The following is a 20,953-nucleotide window of genomic DNA, read 5'->3' as shown; positions in this document are numbered from 1 at the left end:
GACCAAAGTGCACAAAGTGCTTGTCTAGTGCCAAGCCCTGTCCTCAGCTCTTCACTTTTCATAACCCCATTCCTCCCTACAGTTCTACGACATCAATACTACAATTATTTTTATCTTTTGATCCCAGTGTGAAGTGAAACTAAGATTTTATACTTGTACATGAGTGCCTGACACAAAGTTCAGCATACTTTACTCATTTTTTGCCAAGGGACTCACAGACATAATGGCAGGATTTCTAGCACCAGTTGTCACAGGATACCCACTAGTCATATATATGAATATTTAGATAAATTTTGTTATATTTTATATATATATTTTCAACTTGAAAATTATCACACCCAAACACTCAGACACAGGCTACATTCCCAGGTGTGCACAGCCTTGCAAACAGTATGGTTTTAATTCCCTGGTTGTCAAGAAAAGAGACAGAAGGAGAGAGAGAGAAGAGGGGAGAAATAAAGCCATTCACTTATGTGAATGTGGTCATGATAAATCTCAGAGTGGACATGGACTACTTTCAGAAAAGCCTTACAAGCATAAATTAACACATTTAAGTGGGAATGTGTTTACTCCATTCTTTGAAAAATGGAGTCATACCAAGAGGGGTGCATTCTTTTCAAACTGCCCAAGACAGCAAGTCTATTACACAGCACGGAGTTATTTTACCAAAAAAAAAAAAAAAAAAAAAAAAGTTCTAAGCTAATGTAATAACTGTCGAATTTCAATCAATCTACAACCATCTTGTTACATTTTCACCATAATTCAGTTTCCTAACACCAGTTTGTAGATGGGCACACATTTATTATGCAGCCAAATACAATGACATTCTCTTTCCATTGCACAATAGAATTAAATTTCAAGCACTACAAAAGAAAAAATATGTATGGAAATAGCCATTATAAAAGATGTTTTTAGTCTTTAAAAATAGGTTGAAAATTAAAAATTCAAAGTTCACTTGTTTGGAGTGAGACATGTTCCCATCTGTTATTAATGCCTGTGTTATGCACTAAAGACAAGTTTATTCACCAAGGCCTTTATATACTATGTCAGTAAATGGGATTTTGGTTAGTAATTTAATTTCATAAACTCTGACCATGGAAGCTCACAATTCATTCAACATGAACATTTACAGTGTCCTGGGCTGTATTAAAACAGTTAGTGACACTAAAGAGAACTTCTTGATTTCATTAAGAAACGCTTGTATGAGAATCTGGTCACACAAAAGGAAAAATCTCTGCTTTTGTTAAAGAGTAGGCTTTTTCTTTTTTGCTATCATTCTTTTCAAGAAATACAGGGACATGTAAGGCTTTTATTTTTTTACCATGTGAAAAAAATGCTCACTTAATTTCAAAGTAGAAATAAGTAAAAGTCGTGACATTTGGTTAGAGAACAGAACTCAGAACCCCAAAGGCAAGAAAATATGATAAGAATTTCAGTGACGATTATGAAGATGCTCAGGAAGCTTGTGCACATGTGATGGGGTCATGTGCTGACTTGGACTCCGCCCTCCTGATTTATGCTGGGTTTTGCTAATGGCCTGATAATGGGGAAGGGGGAGGTGGTTCAGGCGGTCTCCTAGTGCTTTAGAGTGGTGTGAGCATGACAGCCGCTGATTAAATACTGCCCAGGTTTCTGCTCACACCAGATGACTGAGCAGCCGTGTTCAGCACCACCATGGTGTCACACTTGCAGAACACTAGCTTACAGTCTATTCTCAGACGACTTACAAAAGATTGCAGAGTCTATAATAATCGACCGTATCCAAATTTTGTCTAAAATTTCCTAAAGGTGAGAAATACCTTTAAGGAATTCGGTAGGGTCCTGATATGAGCATTTCCACCTTCACTTTCATTGCAGACAGCACATACATATTGCATAGCTTCTAAAATATTGCCCCAGGCATCATTTATAAATATTAGCATGTTAAATTATACCTGTGCTTTTGTGCAATCCTCTTCCAGACCCTCACTCTGCCTCCCCACTTACACACACAACCGTTTGTGGAAGGACTTCCTGTGCTTTCAAAGTATATGGAAAAATAAACATTGTAGCTAATAGCAGAAAAAGAAATCTCTTTAAGTGAACTTCTCAGGGCACCTTGTGTGAATGCAGGCTCCTATGGAAACAACTCCTTTAGAATGTCAGCTTAAACTACTCCAGATGATTTCTTTCAAAGCCTCCAGTTTAAAACCATCACTGCCACATATTATCTTCTTGTTCCAGAGACTGCTACTTTTGTTTCATCACAAGTCTCTGCCTCTTTAGCAGCAGTCCAGCTACTACTATCAGATGGCATTTGTTTTACTTAATGTACATAGGTTTAGAAAGGAAATACAGGACCGCTATTACTGCATTCTATGAAAACATGCCAGCATACATTTAGCTGACACGGCATCAGCTGGTATTTAAACTGGGCTTAGCTAATGGACTTTTAATGTCAGCGGGGTTATGTGCAGTTACTGGCTATTAGCAGAAATGGTTCCTTCCTATAAAAATCACTTTTCCTCAAGTGTGTTGTTTGAACATTCCTTTCCCTAACTTAGTGACTGTCACTGAATGCTAAATAAACCCAAGGACTCTGGAGTCTGCTCTTATCTTTAAGATCCTCCTTTTAGATTTGCAATTCAGCATTAAACATGCAACCTTTCACATTTACTTTTAGACTTGTAATCACAAAATTTTGTGAGGAATAATAGTTCCTTTGTCATTTTTCACAGTATCCTATGTTTTGCTATGAAAACCCCATGTCAACCATGAAGGATGTATGTATGATGGAGTGTTAAACATAGGCATCTGAATTCTAGAATTTGTGGACTTTTAAAATGCCAGTTCAAAATTGCCATACATATAACAGCCCAGCTGACCTTTCCTTCAGTGGGCCCATGTATAAGATCACTTCATGGTTGGCACTTCCAGAACAACCCTGACTCTTAGAGAAGTCAGAAAGATTCAGGACCCTGTGCAAGAGTTGTTCCCCCTGCCTACTTGGAAATAGATATTCTACTGATCATAGACATTCAACTGTAGTCAGTGCATGAGAGCCTACCATAAGGCTATGGGGGAAAACATCACAAGTTCTGCATCTGTTTGCCATAGGCCACAGAAAGTAGACCTCACGTGGTATCAGGAGACAACTTGTTGCTAACAGATGAGATAGGTATGTCTCTACACCACACAGTGAAATGACTCAGCAATTTGCAAAGGCAACTTTCTGCAGAAAAATAAGATGTATTTTTTATTAGGAAATTTGTGATGAAATCTGAGTTGCCAGTTTATAATCACCTTCAGAAATGAGCTCTCTAAGTAAAAAAGCATTTATTAGACAGGTTTGTTTTCTCCTTGAAAATAAATGTTTTTTTCTAAAAACTCAGATACTACAGATACAGGATGCACACTCATATTGCTACACATACGCTCACATACACATATATGTTCATAGGAGATTATCAAACTGTATTTATCTACTCCTTATAATTTATTCATTTCATTAAAATCATCCTAGAAAAACTACAGTTATTTAATTCATTAAAAATTGCCTGCATGCCTTTCATTTGACTTATAATAAATTCAGTAAAACAATCCCTCCTCTTTACAACTAGGACGTCCTACCTACAGCTGAAAATTTTACCAGCCATCTTTCTAGTTTTCTCAATCATGTGATTGCAAGATAATGGTAACTGTTTCACTGTAGTCTTTTTCATTATTTGTAGAGAGATACATGTGTGTAGTAGTGGTATAAAAATAAAGATTTCACTCAGCATGGAGAGGCAGACAGTGATAACACTTTCCAAATGCAGTGTAATTCTATTAAGTCAGTTCCACTTAAGCAAATTCATATTTAGGGACAATTGTCCCTAAGAATTCCCATATAATTTGAGCATCATGCTATCGGATTTCTTCCAAGCAGGTGAGTCTTTGGAAACAACAGGGTATTGTTGCCAGTGGCAATGTTTAACAAGGTAGCTTCAGATTAAGTGACGCATTTCCAAAAATAAAATAAAATAAAATAAAATAAAATAAAATAAAATAAAAGTATCATTGGTGGGTGTCGGATTAGCACTCTCTAATCCCCAGTCAAGCACATCTTGTTTAAACAGGTACATGAAAGATCCAGGTACAACTTCTTAACAAACACAGCCCTTGAAAACACTTTGGAAATCATTTGTCAGTTGGAGAAAGACAACATGATTTATATGTAAGCTTTATATTATTAACTTCTTCAATATTATGAGGAGAAATCAGTCTTACTTAGGCCTTTAGTTCAGATTGAACTAATAACGAATCATAAAAACAAACAAACAAAAAGATTCCCCTCTACTCCTGAAAGCAGTCAGAGTTGAGTTTCTCTTTTCCAAGCTGAAAGCCCTGTAGGTGAGGAGGGGACAAGTGTCAGCTTCCTTCAGTCCTTAGGTTGAGTCCCTTAAGTCAACTTAAGTCACAGTCTTTCATCATTTTAGGGATTCAGAATAAAGAAGATTGCAAAGAAAAGGAGAGGCAACATAGTCGCTGTTTTAGTTAGAGTAATACAGCATTACTACTTGCTAAACTTGAGACTTTCCACTGGGTGGCCACAATGTGTACATTTTGCAGCCATTACTCGAATGAGATACCATATATCACTTTTCTTTTGACCAAAAGCCAAAGCCAGTACAATCTCAGAGTTATCAGAATTTACTCCTCTTTCCTATCTTCCAGTTTTTGTTGAGGTGGTATTGGGGTTTGTTTGGCTTAGATTAGAGATAACAGAGATCTCAAGACCCACAAAATAGTTAACAGTCCTATGATCACTATCATTTTTAGGTTCTGTCAAAATAAATTGACCGTCTGCTTAATTTCAAAGGAGTTAGTTTTTCAAAAGGATTCCTTCAGTTCATGGTATTTAAAAAAAGATAGCATAATTATTTAGAATATTTAAGTACAAGTAACAAACTTGTAAACATATAGGAAGTAAAATGATAAAAACTTCTTCCTTTAATTTTATTTTTGAATTTTCTTTGCTAATGATTAGAAATATGTTGCATCATACAGCCTAACACAATATATAAAACTTCTGTTTTCTGTGAGAATGTATCTTCTGAATTAATTTTACATGATAATTTTTCTCAAAGTTTTTACTTCAAAACTTTTATATTATTATCTTTTAATATTTTCATAATATTTATACTCACCTTAGCTTTCACGAACTGTGAGAAACAAAGGCCAACATTTATGTGCCTGGACATATTTGGTTTAATAAGTGAACTTCAGAAACATTTTAATATTTAAGCACCAACCTATATTTTATTTAAATTAAGCTTCCTATATAAGACTTTTCAATAGGGGAAAATATAACACAATGAAATATATTTAAGTTTGAGTAGTCCACAATTAAATAATCAATTAAGACTTTTAGAAATTCTAGCACTCATCAATAAGCCTGTTAAACGTATTGAAGGATTTTTTGTTTGGCATTCATAGCTGAACAAAAAGTATGTGCTCGTCTTCCAAGGCCTTTTTACTGCTCTCATAATTGCTGAGAAATGAAACTAGCCACAGGAGCTGCATGACACAATGATTAATGAAAGTAAAGCCCTCTATTCTCACAACATTTTAAAATAAATAAGGTTTGTAACTCTGGAGTTAAATTTGATTAATCAATATCATATGTTAATAGGATTATGCTATCCCTCATATTTGAAATAAGAACTCCAGTAGGCATGTCAATAGGATGAAGGTTCACCTTGTTTCCGTTCTCTTCCATGGGAAAGTAAGACACGATGTGTGGTTTAATTAGCAGAGGGTATTCCCCAAACATTGTAGTTTTCATATGTTATGCTTCACTTTGCAACACAAAGCACTTTTGAGTTACTGTTCTCTGCTAATAAAAGGTGTACTGGTGTAAGGACAAAATTCTGCAGGTTAGGCACTTTCAAAGTTGTAGATGACTTTCTAGATTATAACTTCAGTTTAATTGATGTCACAGTACTTCAGCCCTGTTTGGAGAAGGTCTGTTTAAGTGCCTTAATTCTAGTATATTCTTTTGTGTATTTCAGAAATTCCCTGTATAATTCTGTGGGGGCAGTAGTGCTCAGAACAAGAGAAAGGCCACATTTCAAATGCAAACCAACACTTTTAAATGAATGCTCAAATTATAGCTTGATGTTTTCTAATTTTTCCTTATGAAGAGTATAACTACTTGAGGCATACATCTTAAACTTTCATTAAAAAGTATTTTGCTGTATGCAAATTGCTAGAGAGGATACACACATTGAGTACTTCTGATTCTGTGAGTTTACAGAGATACTTGCATAAAATAATCTGTATCAAAACTTTGTAAATTTTAAGACAAAATACAAGAGAAACTATAGGCTACATCTTAAAAAAAATTACAAATAAGAATATGGCAGCATTTCAAAATTACTCCTGAAAATGAACTTCAGCCCAGTAGCACAAAACTGTCACTGAGTTTGTATTTAAAACGTCCTGGAACTGACATTCTATACAAAAGTTCTCAGATTCATGGAGTTCTCCTTAACAAATACAAACAGTAATAAATACAAGCAAGCAGTAGAATAAAGGAATCCATGCAGGGGTCCAGGAAGTTGTTGATTAAGAGACTGAGAGGGAGATGGTAATTGAAATAGAGAGAGAGATAAAGAGGGAAGAGAGAACAGAGAGAAGATAAGGTATTTGAGGTTAAGTGCAGAACTTCACTATCAATAATTTAAAACAGAATGACAGTTTTGCAGGAGAGATGTGTTTGTCTTAACTATAAGTAAAATAAACATAAAGGTCCCTTGAAATCTTTAGCTTTGTCTTCAAAGTTGGTCAGAGAGGGACATGAAAAGATATCAATGACTGTTTATTGTTTATGTTCACTACGATCACAAGAAATGAAATCTGAAAATTTAAATAGAGTTGATTAAATTGAGGTACTGGTACATTTGCCTCACTTTTTGCTGTTTTTTTTTTTTTTTTTTTTTTTTTTTTTTTTTTTTTTTTTTTTTTTTTTTTTACTAAGTTGGAAGCCAAAGAATTACAATACTTCCTGAGAGCTACTTACTACTCCAGTTGCTTTACATTTATTAATTCAACCCAAGTATGACGATAGCATTTATTTTCTCATCTTCCATGTGAGGAAACTAAGGCACTGAAAAGTTAAATAACTTAGGCATGGACCCATAGCTAGTAGAGGCTGGAAGAATTATGAGGCATTGCACTAACAGGAAGAGCAGGCATACAGCATGCGCAGTTCTTGGCTTGTACCTCCCCAAAGTCATAAACAAAAGACACTGACTCCAAGTAAATAGAGATGAGGCTACAGTTTCATGGCATAGCCCTTGCCTGGCACAACATGTACAGGAACCTAGATTCAATCCTCATTATCAAGAAGTGGGTGGATCTGAATACAAGTAATACTTTTGAAATACTTCAAGAAAATCCCACTTCCAACATAGACATACTGGTGCACAGCTGTAATCCCAGCAGTGGGATCAGGTGGGGACAGAGGCGTGTGGCTCATGAGTTACCAGCCAGCACAGAAGAGGTGAGGAATGAATGAGAGTATATGCCTGGATGCCTCAACCCCCAAATGTCTCCTCCCTACTACTGGCAACCAAGTCATTACCATTAATCCTCTATGTATAAAAATGTTAGAATTGTCCCCACTGTCACTCCCGGAAGAAAGACGGCCTCTTTGACACAAGGAACATATCTGAACCCAGTGTTATAACTCAGAAATTAATATGCTATGCTGACAGGTCTGTCTTGAGGTTGAAGACAGTTTGTTCAAGTCTAAGTCTCCAACAAGCAACACACAGTCTGGGACATAATACCAGTGGACCAGAGCAGTTTGTTAGGAACATCACTTCTAATACACACTCTATTCAAGCAAGTGTGCAGGAAATGGAAACAGATTTGACTTTGAGTGCCTCGGACACAAAGGTCAACTACATGTGATCTAGGCTGAAACCTCAAGACTGGAGTCTAGGCTCAACTTCGACCTACAGCATCTTCCAGAAATGGCTACAATCCACAGTGCTTCTCCTGAGAGTGACTCCCTCTACTGTTCCAGCAAAGCTACGACCTAAATCAGAAACGTGCTATGTGCAGTTAAGACCTAATGAAGCACATTCTCCCCCAATCATGCAAATAGGAGGGATACTGCACACATCAGAAGACTGTTGGATTTAAGTCTCAACAATAACACTAAATAAGCCAAGAAAGTGAGGCTAGTACATCTCATGCCTCCATTATATCCTTAGGAGAGTTGTATGTGTATATTGGTATGAATTCTGATGATGATCTGTTCCCATGGTGCAATGATAGACACTTTAAATGATCCTTCCCTGCTTAACTAGGATGTTTATTATAATGTAATGATTTCTTTTCATGTTTTATTGACAAAGTCTGGCTTTGTTGTACAGGGTAGCTTTGAACTTATATTCCTCATGCCTCAGCCTCCTTCAGTGGGAGTCTTATAGGAGTATACCACCACACTCCTTGCTTTGTTTTTTAAAGTAGGTGCTTGGAAAGTTTGTTCTTTGAAGACTTTTTATCACTAAGTTAGAATGCACAGGATTACCTGCCGAACAAAGGCCAACTTGCCTGTTTTCACTTATTGTAGATCCCCAAAGAGAATGCATGAATTTTTTCTCCCAATTGAGCAGTACATGAGAGAATAATAATTAAATTCATCAGTAACACAGCAACATGCATAAAGTCCTGAAAGTATGATTTCCTTACTCTAAGTATGTTACTTGTTTTCTGAACACATCATAAATTAATGCAATGAGAATTATCTTTGACTTGTCCTCAGTAATTTTCTGGTCTGAATTTGAAGGTGTTAGCACACATAACACTAGTTGGTGGCAGATAAGAGAGGCATTATAATGTGTAAGGCTGGCATGATAGAAGACAATAATTCATGAACACATTCTCTCTCTCTCTCTCTCTCTCTCTCTCTCTCTCTCTCTCTCTCTCTCTTCCTAGTAAAAATATTTCATTCTTGGAAGTCAGGAGCCCTGAAAATTCCCTGGAGTGAAGGTTTCCCAGCAATCTTCAATGAAACAATTAGAGCCCATGCAGAGAGAGGAACGTTGTTGCCTACAGCTTAGAGAATTTCCCAAGGACCTGTTTAAAATGACTGCTGTCTGTCTTTAAACCACAGTTGCAAAACTCATTCACTCACAAATGATACTCTCTCTGTTCTATCTTAAGCACTGTTTTTCCCCCTCTCTCTCCTAGGCTGTTTTCAACTAGATACATATTTATTTTCAAAAGCTTCTCATTTTCACAGTACTGCTCCAACAGATTAAAACCCTTCACATTGTAAAGTACTTAATGAATGTCCCTGTTCTAATTGCATAGATGCTTGCATTCATAAAAATAGTCCACTGGGGTCATTAAGGTATCAGAACAAGCAAATGGCACCTTGAGGGTATGTGTGGGAGCTCTAATGCAAAATAAAGAGAAAGGATACAGGGGAAAATATGGGAGCCTGCCTCCCAGACCATCCTACAGTGAATGACTTGAGAAGAAAGTGTTAACAGCAGGTCAGTAGTAAACAGGCCTGGCTAATGAGTAGCAGCCACAGGGACAGTAGCTGATAGCAGATTTCTGTGCTTTACACTTCCTTTGATGTAGCACAGATAACACAGGAAGAGCTGGTGGTCTGGAACATGGAGGATAACAAAGATAAAAGTAGGAATCCTGCCTCTCAGACCATGGGATTTGAAGGAGAAATGTTATTCTCCCTGAACTAAAGTAAATGGAGAAAAACCACACCAAGAAACACACACACACCCTGCTGAACCTGCTTTTCTTTGGCTGTCTATGATCAGAATTAATCCTCAGTCTTTGCCTTGTCTGGAGCAGACGAAGAAAAAGTGCAAGAGGCAGAGAGAATCCGGGGTTCCTTTACCTTTAGGCTCTGCTCCCTCCTTTCAATATTAATCCACTTACGGTCCCCCATTTGATTATCTCTATCGATTCTTCTCCTACCCAGTCTTTTTAATTTGGCTGTTGTAAGCTCTCCGCAGGGATCCTGCCTCCTTTTGACATCTTTGGGGACTTTAACTTGCCTGCCCCCAAACCATTTCTTACCCTGCCCCTCAACCCCAATGGCTTAGTTCTTTGTGCACCCAGTAATGACAAGGGTTTCCAGCAGGAGTCACATAGCTGCTGCCAGAACTGTTCCTCAGGTTGCTCACTTAGACTTCCTAAGGTCCTCTTCTAAGCATTCCTGGCCAGTGTCCTGAGAACTTCTGATCAATTTCAAGAAATATGGGCTTTCCAGACACAGAGTCCCTTGAAAATGGTCAGATGTGCTCTGGGAGTGTGCAGAGCTGACCCCCAAGAATGGGAGAGTCAGTCCAAAGAAAGAAGGAAGGATTTATGATCATAGCCACTTAGTAATGTAGGGGGGGGACCCACATTCTTCTTAAGTAGCGATCTCTGATTCACACTGCCTTGCTAATGATACCTCTTTCGAGAGCAAGCACCAGACTTGCCTGGCCTCCGGGCTGCCTTCTGCATTCATCACCCTCTTCCTGCACCAGGGCATTGAGATTTTAGGAGATGAAGTCTGCAGTGGGAAAAACCAGTCTAGGCGCATCAATGGAGGAGTCCGGGTTACGGCTTAGCCTCCCCATCTCTCCAAATTCATAAAAGAAGTGGAACAAACCAGGTGTGTGTGTGTGTGTGTGTGTGTGTGTGTGTGTAGATAGGAAGGTCTCTGAACTGCTTCTCAGTTGCTGCCTCTTTCAAAGCGATATCGCCTCCTGGCTATAGGCATAAAATAAATAAATACTTTTTTGTTGTTTAGTGGATGAAGGATTCGGGTGGGAACTGGGCTTGGATGAGATGCCTCGGTGACAGGAGATAAACCAGAAAGCTCCGCCTTTCTTTTACCCACTTTCCAGTCTGAACCGCTGGAAACTGCACCAACTCCTAAAACTCACTGAGCAAGAAGGGACACCCCTCCCCCCCACACACACCAAAAGATGACCCTTAGTCTAGGTGCCTCCCCTCTGCCTTTACACGTTTTCAACTCTGAATAACTGCCCTCCTAACTCGGCTCTGCTCAGGATGTCACAGGCTTACTTCAAGGCTTACACGCATTAAAACGCCAGTTATAAACTGGTTAGCAGTGCCCGGACTCCAGGGAGTTGCAGACTTGGCTTGAAACAACTAGAGTCTCCCACCATGGGTTGTGGGTATGAAGTTTTTCAAGGTTCGCCTGGCGGGAGGGGTACACGGAGAGATTGTCAGTGGAGAGACAGTTACATCCGAAGCCTGTCCTTTCTGGGCAAACTGAACATCTCCATAACGCCCCACCAGCAGACTGAGGGCACCAGCACCTATAGGTCCTAGACACATTTTCTTAGCTGAGATGGGAGAAGATACAGCAAGCCCAGCCACGGCACACCGAGGGAAGTCTCTGCACACCACGCATATCGGGGCGCATGTGTGGCACACCACACCGCCACTATCCAGTGCCTTTGGAAACCTCCATGTGTACAGTATGCAACGACGTCCGCGTGTGGGGCTGAAAGTGTAAAAGACACACCAGAATCCCACAAGCACAGAGGCGGCGGCAGCGGCCACACTTTCATAACCCGGGCCCATCCTCATCTGGAGCTAATGCTGAAAACCTGGTTTCTTAACTAGTTCGGAAAGTGAAATTTAAAGTGGTTTCCACTGAGGGCAATCAGGCAGACGAGGAAGCTAGGATCACCGGGGAGACAGAGAGGCAGAAAAGAGGCAAGGCAGAAGCAAAGGGAGGTGACCGCCGCGCCCTGTGGACCCCCTTACCTTGAGCGGCCGAACCGGTGCCGCTGGCGCTGAGCAGGGCCAGGGCAGGTAACACAAGCATCTGCAGCAAGTATCCTAGTCCCAGTCCGCAGCGGGCCGCTGTCGCCCGCAGACCTTTCCTCATCGTCGGCAGAGGTGTGCGGGGAAGGGGAACGCCACCAAGAGTCGCGCGAACAGCAGAGAGCCTCGCCGGGCAGGAGGCTGAATCCGGCCACCGCCAGGCAGTCCTGAGAAATAACAGCAGCCCGAGCGCCACACTCCACTTTCTCCAAGGGCAGGGGCCAAAGGGGGTGGAGAAGAGCCTCCGAGGAGGAGTTTGAAGGTCCCTCGTCCTCTGAGCCTAGCCACTGACGTCTCCCGCCTGCGAGTGCTCTGCCCCCACTCGGGAAAGGCAGGGAGGCGCAGCGCGGCCACCACGGCCGCTCCCGCAGTTCCACCGCCAGCGGAGCGGGCGCTGCTCTCGGGTCCCCGCGCCCGCGGGGATCGCACAGACGCCGTGAAGGGGAGGTGGCGAGAGTGGGAGGAGATGCGAGCGGGCGAGGCGCTCCTGGCTCCTATCCTCGCGCTCCCGTGCGGGAGAGAGACGCCCCGGCTGCCGCCCGCCCACCGACGGTCCGGCGACAGTCGCCTCCTGGAGTGGGGCGAGAGGGGGTCCTGGGAGGCGCTCGCAGAGAAGGAGTGGAGGGCGCGGCCCCACTCCGCGTGGGGGGAGGCGGAGGCGGGAGCGCGCTCGCCCGCCTTATGTAAGCGAGGATGGAGTGAGATCCACGCCTCGTGTGGAAGGTGGAGTCCGCCGGGTTCACTCGCTCACTCGCTCCAGCGCTGACAAGGGACACCTGGAAGCTGAGGCTACCAGGGCCAGGGCAGCGCAGCCTCCTGCCGGGCGCCAGACTCCTGCTCTTCCAGCTCTGCGGGCGCGCCTCAGGCCACTTGGTCCCGTCCAGAGGAGCTCAGCCCACCGCCTGGCAGTGTCCCCGAGCCGGCCAAGCCTCAGCCAGACGCCCCAGGACTGCACTCGCGCTAGGATTTGGGGAGTTGCGCTTGATTAAGCCGGAGGCGAGCTGAAACTTATTTTCAGAGATGGGAAAGAAGGCAAGAAGCGTTTGCGGTGTCCCAGCCCACTATCTTTGGGTTGTCAGCGCCAGTCAGGCTGTTTTATGCTCTGCGAGCTTGTGACCTATTTGCAGTGGAACAAAAACTAAAAATCAATGGAAACTCCCTCGGTACTGCTTCCGTTGCTTGTTCATCTTGGTGACTGCTGATATTCAGCGTATAAAGAGTGCCGAGCCAGTACTGAGAGAAACTCCCTGAAAACAGAACAAAATTCTTAGATACTCAAATGATGTTGGAGCCTATGAATTAGTCTCCAAATTCCTAACAGCAGCGAGTGAGGACAAAATCTGCATCAATTCGGAAAGAATTGAGGCGGGGTGGAAGGATTAGTTAGGTTGTAGATTCCCAATATAAGGGTGAAAGAGGAATGTAAAGATAAACGGGTACAATTAGACCAGTCTAAACAAAAGGAAGGCAAACGTATAAACGTACCAGTTATGCTCCACAAGATAGCATTGTGAGAGAAATCCGTTTCTAGGATTACTGCATTTTAAAATTAATACTTTATCATGTAATAGCTAAGATCACAGTGGAAAAGAGTCATGTGTAAACACACAGGCACGCACACACACACATCATTGGAGGGAGCAGGGAGAAAGAAGGGGGAGAGAAAATAAGAATTTCAAGTCTAATTTGTACTATAGTCATAACTCTGTTCAGGTGAGCAGATCAGGTGACCTTCTCATGCCTTGATTTCTTTTTCTGGGATTTTCTCCTAGATTTTTTCTAATGCCTCATGATTTTGCCTACCTACTTCCACTGAAACTTCTGCCCATTATGTACGCTGTGGATGAATTTCATAGACTGGGAACGGTCACTCTTGGGAGAGACACTGGCAAAATTAGCCCCTTTTTATTTCCATGGAGACTCTGCCTGCCAATTTAAAAACGCTTAATTTCCTTTAGCTTCCTCACGTGGCCTCATCATGATATTTAGGTAAGAGGTCACATGCTGGTGCCAGATGGGTGGATCAGTCCACGCTGATTTACCAGGTGCATGACATTAGCTAAAAAGGCCAAGTGTCTTTTCGTCTAACCTGCAAAATGGGTCTAATAAAAGGAGTGATATGCAAGGTTATGTGAAGCTTAAATGTGGGTAATGGACCTGGCATAAAGTCATTGTTGATTACTCTTTGATCTAGAACATCCTCAGCATTTCTTTCTCCTTCAGCCCGTTCTGTTCCACAATCCTATCTCCAGTTAAGGTTAAGAGTAGTATCTGTGTTCACCAAAATTGTAGTTATTGGCTCACACACCTATCTGGATACTACAAGTGTGGCTTCGGTGAAATGACAATTTTAACTTTTATGTCACTAATCATTTGAATGATAATGGCTATATGGAGATTTTACACACACACACACACACACACAGTGGATGGTAGTGATAACCCATTACCATAATGAGTAGTACCATCAGAAGGGACTATAATTAAACCTAGTGGTTTTCTTTATCATTTCCCCAAGAAGCATAAGAGCCTGAAGTCCATGAGAGAAATCTCTGTGCAAACTCAGTGCATGTAAACAAGACCCCAAAGCATGTAAAATGTTAGGTGTGGTGGTGCGTGCTTTTCATCCAGCACTCTGGAGGCAGAGGCAGAAGAATTTCTGTAAGTTTGAGGCTAGCCTGGTCTACACAGTGAGCTCTAGGGTAGCCAGGGCTATACAGAAAGAACCTGCCTGAAACAATGACGAAGTCAAAGAGATAATCATTTATTCTTTATACCCTTCCTTTTTAAGTTCCAAGTAGAACTTAACTCATTTGAAACAGACAGATGCCTTGCCTCGTGGGTCTTTTCATCCCTCATCTTTAGCACAGAGCCTGATCTCTAGTTGTTATTCAGTCAGGTTTGGTTGGCTGAAAGTTCACATGGGAAGAATCTTCAAAGTTTAGGGCAGGTGAGAAAGGTTAAAATGGTCACATCCTCTTGCTTGGGTCTTTGAAGCCCTCAGCAGTCAATACCACATGGAATTATTCCTTAAAAGCACCAATAAGCGAGAGGGAAAAGAAAGTCGTTCAGTACTGAAATTCAGCCTAAAGAGGGCAGGAGAAGGGTTGGAGAAAGGGTGTGGAGAACTGGGGCAAGGAAAGCCCCGTGAGGAGAGCAGCTCTAGCACTCAGGCTGGCACACACTGCCTTTGGAGTGTCACTGACTGTCACAATTTTGTCTTCATGAAAACAACAGTGTTTCAGAGGCTGCTGAGTGCAGGCTCGCTAAATCTCTGCAATCTGGACTCAAATATCCCTGCCTACAGAGGATTCTGACTAATTTCTGGGGAATAGAAGCGAGTTATCACCTTCTATTCCATTCACCTGCTTGGATTTTCCAAGTAGTGCTTATTTTACATATCTGCCCACGTTTCTGAATGCCTATTTTATCCATCTATATGTGTGTGTGCATCTATAAATATGGGCAATATAAATACTTGCCAATAGAAAGTATGCATCTTAAGGGGAGGATATTTTTCCTATTATGTTCAACACTCTCTGCCCAGAATATAGAACACAGCCTAGCACAAAGTCAATAAATATTTCTTGGATATTGAATAGAGGAGTGTGAGCCAGTGGATTTGAAAACTGAGCCAAGTTCTGAATAACACCCTGTGCATTTTTAAATGATCTGTAGGCTTTTCTAGCTGTTGAATAAAAATCAAGTGTGAATAAAACTGAACCCAAAGTATATCTGAATGTGACCTTTCAGGTTTGGGATACCGCAGGTGTTTAAGGAACCAACATGAAATGCAGCTCATTTTTTAAAATAATAAAAATAAAAAGCTTACTTTCAATCCGTGTGCAAGGGCTTCCTATTTCTTGGCTCCGGTAAGTGGAGAATTAACTGTGGGATAATAAATCCCAGTGACAGGTGCTAATGGGAATTAAGCATGCAAATCCCTTGCATATCCCTCCAGAAATCTACACCAAGAAAAGTATGCTATTTAGCGTGTGGACTGCTTAGTAATAATAGTATTTACTCTAAACCACTATGGAAAAAAGTTTCCAGTACAAGGCTTAAATAAAATGAACTGAGCATATATTTTCATAACAGAAATAGTTTCTGTCATTTTTATCTCTGTCCTTGTATTTGATTCTTCACATTTTTGTAGTTTTATGGAGGTCTAAAAATAATTTTCTGCAGTGGGAGATATTATTAACTGGCTATACTGAAGCAGGATTTTACCAAATAAACAGGATGAGGGTAAGGAAAACTCTTCTTAAATAGGAATGGGGGATGGGCATGGAGCCCTCCTGTAATGTGACTGATAAACCTCAAGTAAGAGAGGCCAGATGGCCCAGAATCAGCTGATTCAATCCCCATTCTCATCTTCAGCCCAGAGAAAGAGACTGAGTCTCTCATAAACCTGTATACTCTAAATTTTTGTGCTTTTTGTTCATTTTATTAAACAAGACCCTTCACAAGTGAAAGCAACATGACTTAAGCTACCTCTTTAGAAAAATAATGATTTATTATTATATCCAACTTCAAAGCTATGGGGGGAAATGTCTATGCTCCTAATAGCTAACATTTATGGATTAATTGCTGTGTTCGGGTGATGATTCTAAGTTCTTTGTTACCACTTAATTATCACATTGAATATTGAATTATAAAGCACCACTATTGTTTTACTCCATTAGTAAATGCTATAACAAAATACTAAAAATTGTAATATATGAAAAACACAAATGTACCTCCCTATTTCTGTGAAGGCAACTGGGAAATCTAAGATGGCATTGCTGGGAACTGTGAGTTTCTTCTTGTTGGGTCATCTAATGAATGGGTAAAGACATTGAGAGGTTTGAGAGAGCAGGAGAAGATGAGCCTCTCATCCTTTTATAAGGAACCCATTTCCACACAGACAGCCTACTTATGTGATAACTTAATGCATTCATGAGGACACTACACCATGACTCAGTTATCTCCTGGAAAGCACCCATGACTCAGTACTACGACAGTGGGGGATCAAGTGTCCAGCACATGAACTTTGAGGTCACAGGAAAACCTAGAGTTAATATTTTTATACAGAAGGAAACAGAGTGCCTAAGCAACACAGTTAATATTTCCTAATGCCACTCAGATTTCAGGGATCATATTCTAGTCCCAAGAACGTAGATATTACTAACAGATTTGATTCTTATACCCGTATCCTAGACCTTGGTAAGCTCACTCCTATTTTAGCTTCCCATAGAGACTTGTGGTTGAAGTGCAAGGAGCTTTGGAAGTGCCATATTCATAGTAATTTTGTTATTGTTAATATCAGCATAAAAAACAATCCTATTCTGGCCAACAAAAGCCAGGAAGCATGTACTTGTCTTATCTGACCAAGGCAATCACTATGAGCAGAGGATTGAAGTATATTGATTGATCTGTGTAGCTTGTGTAATGTGGTCATTTTTGGTAACTGAATACATGGGCTAAAAATGTGGAGAAGGGATTCCCCAAAGAATCATCAAAACAGGAAAGAAAAATTAATAGAAAACAACTGCCAAGACAACAGAGGGAGGACCACCAGGATGGCAGGCCTGTGTTTTGTAGAGTGTATGGCATAACTGGTCCTTAAGGACCAGTTTGAAGTTTGTCTCATAACTCAAGAACTGTAGCAAAAGAAGCATTACTTAAGAAGAAAAGAACACTAGCTCCTTGTGGATTGGTTTTTCTTTTAACTGACAGGAAGAATTGGGTTCAAATTCAATTCAATTGAGAATACTATCATATTAACCCTTATTATAAGGAAGCTTCTGTCTAGGACCCCTGAAGAAGAATAACATGGATAATAGTCACAATATACTAAAGGATGAAATCAAACAATATAGAATAAATTCTAAATAAAGATAATATGTGTTTATAGGGGATCTTAGAAAATGCCAATGAAGGAATAAGAGAAAGATGACAACTAGAAATGAGGCATAAGCACTTGTGTAGGCAATGCTCATGGCTCCAACAATGAGGCTATTTATCGATGACAGAAAGAAGTCTGGGAGTGGGCAGTACAAGGAGGCTCTGGGAACTCAATTCTGTTTTTCTAAATGACTTGGCTCTTGATACCCATAATGTGTGACCTTTGTTCTCACAGATGCTGATGGCTTTTACTCCTCTAGTCCTCATATGTGCTTCCCTGTTGGAAGAAGAAACAGGTCTCCAGGGTGCAGGAACTTTAGATTCATTCTAAGCAGCTTTTACAGAGACAAGAGCCGAAACAGCTTCATTATCTTGTCCTGACAATTTGATCCGAGACTTCTTAAAATGTTACAGGTTGGGAATAATGTTGTGAATGCTGGCTGGAGCAGCTGTGTTTGGCAATAGAATGGAGGTCCAAGAGGAAGGTACAGAGTGAAAAAAATAGGACACTAGGAGAAATTTGGAGATATGAAGACAGATAGGAAGTAGCTACCTCTATTATTTGCTGAGCAAAAGGGATGTTTGTTTTTTATTTAATGAATACACAAAGGGGTGGACAGGGTATCACCCTTATGTCCAGTAGGATATATTACTAGAAATTTTGGGGAATCTGTAGCGTTGGGGTGGAATTTTATGAAGTGTACAGTCAGATTGCAGATATGGTACTGTTTACGGAAATAAAGCAAGGAAACAAAGGCAATAATAACAGGAGAACCTAGGAAGGAAGGAGAAAAGGAAGAAATAACAGACTGCAAAGGAAGGAATTAAAAAGGGAAAGATGGGGGCTGGAGAGATGGCTTCATGACTAAGAATACTTTCGACTCTTGTAGGGGACCCGGGTTTATTCCCCAGCAGCCGTATTAGGAGCCTCACAAATCTCCAAAACATACATACGTACAATATATACATGTACACCAAATAAAAATAAATTTCAAAATTTACAAAAAGGTAAAAAGAAAAATGATAAAAATAAATGAATTGATAACAAAACGTTGCTGTGATTTCTGCACATCAGTATTGTGTTGTAACTAGTATATGGAAAAACAATAAAAAGTTCAAAAAATATAATAGAAATAGAATATGCAACGTAAAAGAATGCTTATGGAAAATGGTGGCATTTCTTACTTTGCAGATTGAAGAAATGGCATTTAATGGAATAAAGTGAATCCTCTGGATCAATGAAAGTAGATTTTAGTCTCCTTTAATCTATAACTATAGATTATCTATGTGCATGATAACCACTGTGGAGTAAACTTTTGGCTATTAGACTTAGTCTCTCTTCTCCCTGTGTCACCTGATAGCTACTAACCAGATGGCTTTCCCACTTACAGGTCTGTAGGACCTACCTTTCCCAGTCTCACTAGGTTACAACTGCACACAACTACGGGTTCCAAATAATCTTTTAGCAATTCCCAGTTATGTGTGTACCTTCACGTTCTCAGTTACCTCCCACAACTCCCAGAATGAACTAGATTGCAAAATGCATCAATTTACCATATTAAAAACACATTAAATAATTTCTCATTGTCTTATATTTGCTTTCCCAGAGTCCATCAGGAGGGAATTCTATCCTTACAAAGCTAGTTGCAGAACACACAGAGTAATCAGTTGCATCTCTCGTTTTTCATTCCCTTCCTTATTAATCACCAAGCCACACTCTGCAGGTAAGTTAAGTTTTTGTCCACTTGATACAAACTAGTGTTGCCTTGAAAGTGGGACCTTCAACTGATGCTTTTCCTCTATCTGATTGGCCCATTGGCATGTTTGTGTGTTGTGGAATGTTTGTGTACACTGTAATGATAAGTCTCTGCCTGAGGTACCTTCTGATTGGTTTGATAAAGCGCTGAGTGGTCAATAGCTAGGCAGGAGAGACTAGGTGGGATTTCTGGGCAGAGAGAAACTGGGAGGAGGAATTTAGTAGCACAATTACATCAGCAGACACACAGCAATTCAGATGTGCCATACTAAGAAGAGGTAACTGAGCCACATGGCAGATATAGATTAAGAAATGGGTTAATTAAGTTAAGAGAGTTAGTCTGGAAAAAGCCCGAGTCACACTTTCATAATTAATTAAGTCTCTGGGTCATTATTTGTGGGATAGTGGTCTAAAGACTGACAAGAAAGCTTATATTTGTGGCTTAGTTTCTTAATTAATGATAAATGTGGGATGGCCCAGAACACTATATGCAGTGCCACCACTGGAACAGGTGATTCTGGGTTGTATAGAAAGCAAACTGTTCAAACATGTATACAGCATTATGAGGTCTTTACTTTGGTTCCTGCCTCTGGGTTCCTGTCTTCAGTTCCTGCTTTCAGATCATTTAATGATGGACTATGACAGAATTGCAAGTCAAATAAACTAGTTCCTCCCTTGAATTGTTTTTGGTCAGTATTTTATCACAGAAACCCAAATCAAATTAGAACACAACCATTTGCCTTTACCTCTGTGGTTTCAGCAATTACAATTGTGTGCTACTCACTTAGTCATGAGACTTAGTTTATTCAATGAAAGGGGGCAGGTGCTACACTGTGTCATGATTGTCATATCTAACTCTGTTATCTATGTACTTTGTGCAATCTGTAGATAGTCACCATGATGTGGGATTTCCCTCTGCATGCTTTGAATATCATTGGTTAATAAAGGAACTGCTTTGGGACTATACCAAAGCTATAGGGGAACAGAACTTGATGGGGAAAACTAAATGGAATCCCAGGAGAAAGAAGGAGGAGTTAGAGAGAAGCCATGTAGCCCTGCCAGAGACAGATGACAGAACTTTAGCAGGTAAGTCATAACCACTGGTGATACACAAATTAATAGAAATAGATTAAATTAATATGTAAGAGTTAGTCAATAAGAAGCTAGAGCTAATGGGCCAAGCAGTGATTTAATTAATACAGTTTCTGTGTGATTATTTTGGCTCTGGGTGGCCAGGATGAACAAGCATCCTCCCTCCAACACCACCAGATCCAGCTCTGGAGAAACCTGGCAAGATTTGGAGACTGGAACCTGAGATTTGGTGTCTCCTGCTGGGATCCTCAAAGATGAGACTAAACAAGCCAAAGCTATTTTAATAAGTCCTAATACTTGTGATCAAGAATTTAGAATGTTTGCACTGTTGTCGTTGCATTTGGGGGTGATGCTTCATGAAACCTG

At 40.5% G+C, this 20,953-nt stretch overlaps 1 protein-coding gene across 2 annotated transcripts in view; it reads right to left on the bottom strand.

The window, feature by feature from the left end:
* Nucleotides 1-12,637, bottom strand: part of Unc5c (unc-5 netrin receptor C) — a 331,379-nt gene extending 318,742 nt beyond the window's left edge. For both annotated transcript variants that reach the window (XM_057793455.1, XM_057793456.1), the window contains exon 1: nt 11,794-12,637. In XM_057793455.1, the coding sequence (XP_057649438.1) occupies nt 11,794-11,917 (124 nt within the window). In that variant the 5' untranslated portion in view covers nt 11,918-12,637. The remainder of the gene's footprint in view (nt 1-11,793) is intronic.
* Nucleotides 12,638-20,953: the final 8,316 nt, after the last annotated feature.

The sequence above is a fragment of the Chionomys nivalis genome, chromosome 18 (genome assembly GCF_950005125.1).
Source record: "Chionomys nivalis chromosome 18, mChiNiv1.1, whole genome shotgun sequence".
In the NCBI taxonomy this organism is placed as follows: domain Eukaryota; kingdom Metazoa; phylum Chordata; class Mammalia; order Rodentia; family Cricetidae; genus Chionomys; species Chionomys nivalis.
This window is presented reverse-complemented; position numbering and strand designations above follow the sequence as displayed.